Here is a 4,069-nt window from a genome sequence, read left to right as displayed (position 1 = left end):
ATATTATCAAGAAAGTATATTTAACCCACACAATAGATAAAGCTGCATACTTTATAATGTCTATCTTGAAATATAAACTATATAATATTATCAAGGAAGTATATTTAACCGACACAATTGATAAAGCTGCATACTTTATAATGTCTATCTTGAAGTATAAACTGTATAATATTATCAAGAAAGTATATTTAACCCACACAATAGATAAAGCTGCATACTTAGTAATGACTGCCCTTGAGTAACAGTTCCTCGAAGACTTGAGACCCGGCTGCTGCAGGACTTTCTGTTATAATTTCTATAATTATCTATTCTGTTATTAACATTGCTTCTGTTTTATTTATTTTTTCTCTTCCTCTTTTTCTGGAATTAGCTTTTTTCTCCATTAGAAGTAAATTATTTATTCTATTTAATCTTTAAATGTTTTTGTTATTAATATTTCTTTTTCTCTCATCTTAAGAATTATAATTTTTATCTATTTATTTTTTTTATCGATATATAAATTATTTATTATTCAGTATTAATACCATTGTAAATAGTTAGTGGTGTCTTTTGAACGAGATTACCTCCCTCCTCCCTCCCACAATCAATAGTTAAAAAAAATAAAAAATATAACTGCTATATTAACCCTGTTATGTTATATGTAAGGCTCATCAAGGAACAGCTTACGTAATAAGTAATTACGTAATATAATTTTTAACCAAATGAATTATATAATGTGTAATCTAATGCTTTATGTACTTTCTAACCTAATAGTTTATCTAATCGTACATATACCATACCTTAATATCAGTATAATTCTATTAAGGAAACAAATTTCCTATTCTTTAAACAATTTATATATTTAACCATAAAAAAAGTCGGAGTTGCTAAAAACTTCCATAAAAATTTCCAGTAACCGTGTTTTACAACCATACACCTCATACATATTTTTATATTTTCTTAACTTGAATCTTTTTATACTCTAACTTTATTCATTAATTTTACAACACGAAAAAATACAACTTATAAACTGAAATTATAGCATAAAACGAAATTTACGAACCGCAAATTACCGAGGAAGAAAATCAGCTGAAAAGGATCAATACATCATATCTCTTGTTCTTTGCTTCTATTAGTACAAGATCCCGAGAGGAGGAAAAAGTCAGTTATATCATCCGTCCTCAGTTCATAATTACTAATAAAAATTGATGAGTCTGCCGAGTATAGTTAGGGGGATTAAAATATGGTCGTTTTTTCAAAACGTTAAAAAAATAATGATAACAACTGTTTTTGTATTGATTGTGATAATAATATTTTATCTTCATTGATAATTGTAATAGTTAAGACAGCATAAGTAACATGAAACAATGAAAAGTGAAATAAGTTAATTTCAATAATGTGAAGTGAAAGTTTACATTGAAACAGTAAATGGGAAAATTAATAAAAACAACAGAGAAATAAATATAAATGAATAAAATATAGTACAAGAACGATAAAATATAAGTATAGAAGTAAAATATAAAATGAAGTACATAAACATACTAAAAATAAGTAATAAATTAGAGAATTGTGATAGAATGATAACAAACAAGTGAAAAAAGGACAGTAATAATATTGGTGATGATAATGATAAGTTAAAGTTTTTTATGTCATAAAATAATTGTGGAGTAGCCCTCTCGTTTCTGTCATGTTATTTATTTAAAGTTTCTTCCATTCATATCTTTCTTGTTTCAGTATTCGAGAAGAACACTCACAAGTACCAGAGCACACTGAAGAAGCACATCATCAACATCTACTACGGGATGATGGACAGCAAATCGAAAAGCAGTAAACCACGTTGTACGATTGTCAACATTTCGTCACCCGCAAATTATTTCCATATTTTGAGAAAACAAGCCAAAACTCCGAAAATGAGTCCATTAGTGGTGTATGTACCGCACATGTACGAGGTCCCCTCCGATTGTTATTCTACCGTTGAAGAATTGTCAGGTGAAAGTAGGTAAGTTATATCTACAGACCGAATTTTCGCGCAATTGCATCTTTAGTTCCCCAGCTATAAATCCAATCAAACTGAAATTTGAATCATTCAAATAACACTAAGTTTACATTGCATACGTTTTAGGATTTGTCCACAAATTGGCAGGTTGAGATAAAACTATTAATGGTTGATTAATAAACAAAAGCTGTATTCATGACAATGTTAGCTATAGTTTTATCGTAACTAATTTAACCTAACTCTGAAAAATACCTTACGTTTAAAGGAATTATATGTGTGAAGGGATTATTGGTGTGAAGGATATCATAGGCGTGAGGGGATTATAGGAGTGGACTAAAAGCCTTACCTTAAGGTATATAACTGTACTGTTAGATAACACCATGATGAAAACAGAAATAACTGTCCAGGATCTACATAGCCAAATATGTAATGTGACATTTAAACTGTAATTTTTTTAAAAATAACTATTTATTGCTATTTACAACTGTACATTATAATACATTTAGTAAATATGATCTTGGTTAAATTGGAGTGTTACAGGCGTGTAGAAAAACTACCCATTGGCAGCACTCTAATGACGTTTTACATTAGCAGGTCTCTTTGCCATCTTCTTTTCAGGCGCCTCGGAGAATTGTCAGGAACGGAAGAGGATGGTTACAAGGTTACAAACTAGGGGTTTTGATTGGTTAGGGAGTTTATAATGGAAGGAGTGATATCTGATTCGGGCTAGATCGGTTACATAGGGAACATTAAAGTCTTTAGGTATTATTTTATTTGTGACAAAGTAAGGAGCATTGAGGATTTTACGAAGGATTTTGGATTGTAAGGATTGAATACGAGATGAATTCGAAGGATGTGGTAAAAGAAAAACTCAAATAGTAATTAAACATTTTACTGTCAGCCAACGTTTCGCCCCACGTTGCAGAGTTTCACCAAGGCTAAAAAATATACAAACACTAAAATTAAGATTTACAGTGAAAAGTATAAATAAACAAGAATTACAAATAGATATTAGACAATTTATGAAAACGGAAATAATAACAACAAAAAATAGATAAAAAGGAAATATAAAAATAAAAAAAATAAAAATAAAAGTCAATTAAAAAAAGGAAATGAATGAACAAAATAGGATAGCCAACTTACTGAATGGAAATAAGCCCAAAAATGAGCTCAAGGTGGATGAGAAGACCACAGGATGGAGTTGTGGGGGGAAAGTGGTGGTAAACAGATATGTTACATTTTAAGGTAAAAGGATATAAAATAATGTTAAATTAAAGATGTTAATTTTTTCTCATTAAATTATATTTATTGTATTATTCTATTATTTTATTTAAATTTCGTATTTTCTTAAATTCTTAAATAATTTCTCCTTTTTTTTATGTATATGATCAATTTATGCCTAACTATATTTAATATTTCCTAATATCATCTTCAGTTGAACATTATTTTATATCTTTTTGACTCCAAATGTAACGTATCGTTTAACCGCCACTTTCCCCCCACTCCTCACATTTTTTGTCTTCTCATGCTCCTTACACTCATTTTGGTGTTTGCATTCAAGGTGGGTGTCCTATTTTATTCATCATTTTCTTTTTTTACTTGACTTTTATTCTTATTCTTATTTTTCCTTCTTTTTATATTTCTTTTTTATCAATTTTTTCATTTTTTTTTTATATATGTAAATCTGTATGATGTCGATGTTTAATTCAGTGTGCATTTTAGATATGGTAGTGAAATATGGATAGTTATAGGCAGAGGCATTTGTTTTCAAATACTTATATTTTTTTTAAACTGGTTGAACTAGCATAACTCTAGATGGGGTGGGCTTAAGTTAAGATGGGTCCACTTTATATATTATAAATTTATTTCTATTGGATGGTTTTGATTTTTTTTTTTTATTATTAAAAGAAATATGGTTACATTTGAAAGAGAATTTTCCTTGCGTTTTCCACTTGATGTGGTGGTTAAATAATAGTTTGCTGTCTGAAGCCACTCCTAAGTATTTGACTGTTTTGGTAAACAGGACAGGAGAATTATTTAAAGTTATGGTAAGTTTTGTGAAAATTATGGCTTCTGTTTTACCAATATTTAAAA

The 4,069-nt window shown here is 28.9% G+C and overlaps 1 protein-coding gene across 1 annotated transcript in view; it reads left to right on the top strand.

The window, feature by feature from the left end:
* The window catches only part of LOC106681093 (2-oxoglutarate dehydrogenase-like, mitochondrial), a gene marked incomplete at its 5' end in the record, with an annotated part of 36,722 nt that overhangs the window by 13,506 nt on the left and 19,147 nt on the right, over positions 1-4,069 (top strand). The window contains 1 exon segment of the mRNA XM_067045399.1: positions 1,714-1,978. Within this exon segment, the coding sequence (XP_066901500.1) occupies positions 1,714-1,978 (265 nt within the window).

The sequence above is a fragment of the Halyomorpha halys genome, unplaced genomic scaffold (genome assembly GCF_000696795.3).
Source record: "Halyomorpha halys isolate HHAL.00 unplaced genomic scaffold, Hhal_1.1 Scaffold308.1, whole genome shotgun sequence".
NCBI lineage: Eukaryota > Metazoa > Arthropoda > Insecta > Hemiptera > Pentatomidae > Halyomorpha > Halyomorpha halys.
Note: the sequence above shows the minus strand (reverse complement) of the source record. Positions and strands in the feature narration are given on the sequence as shown.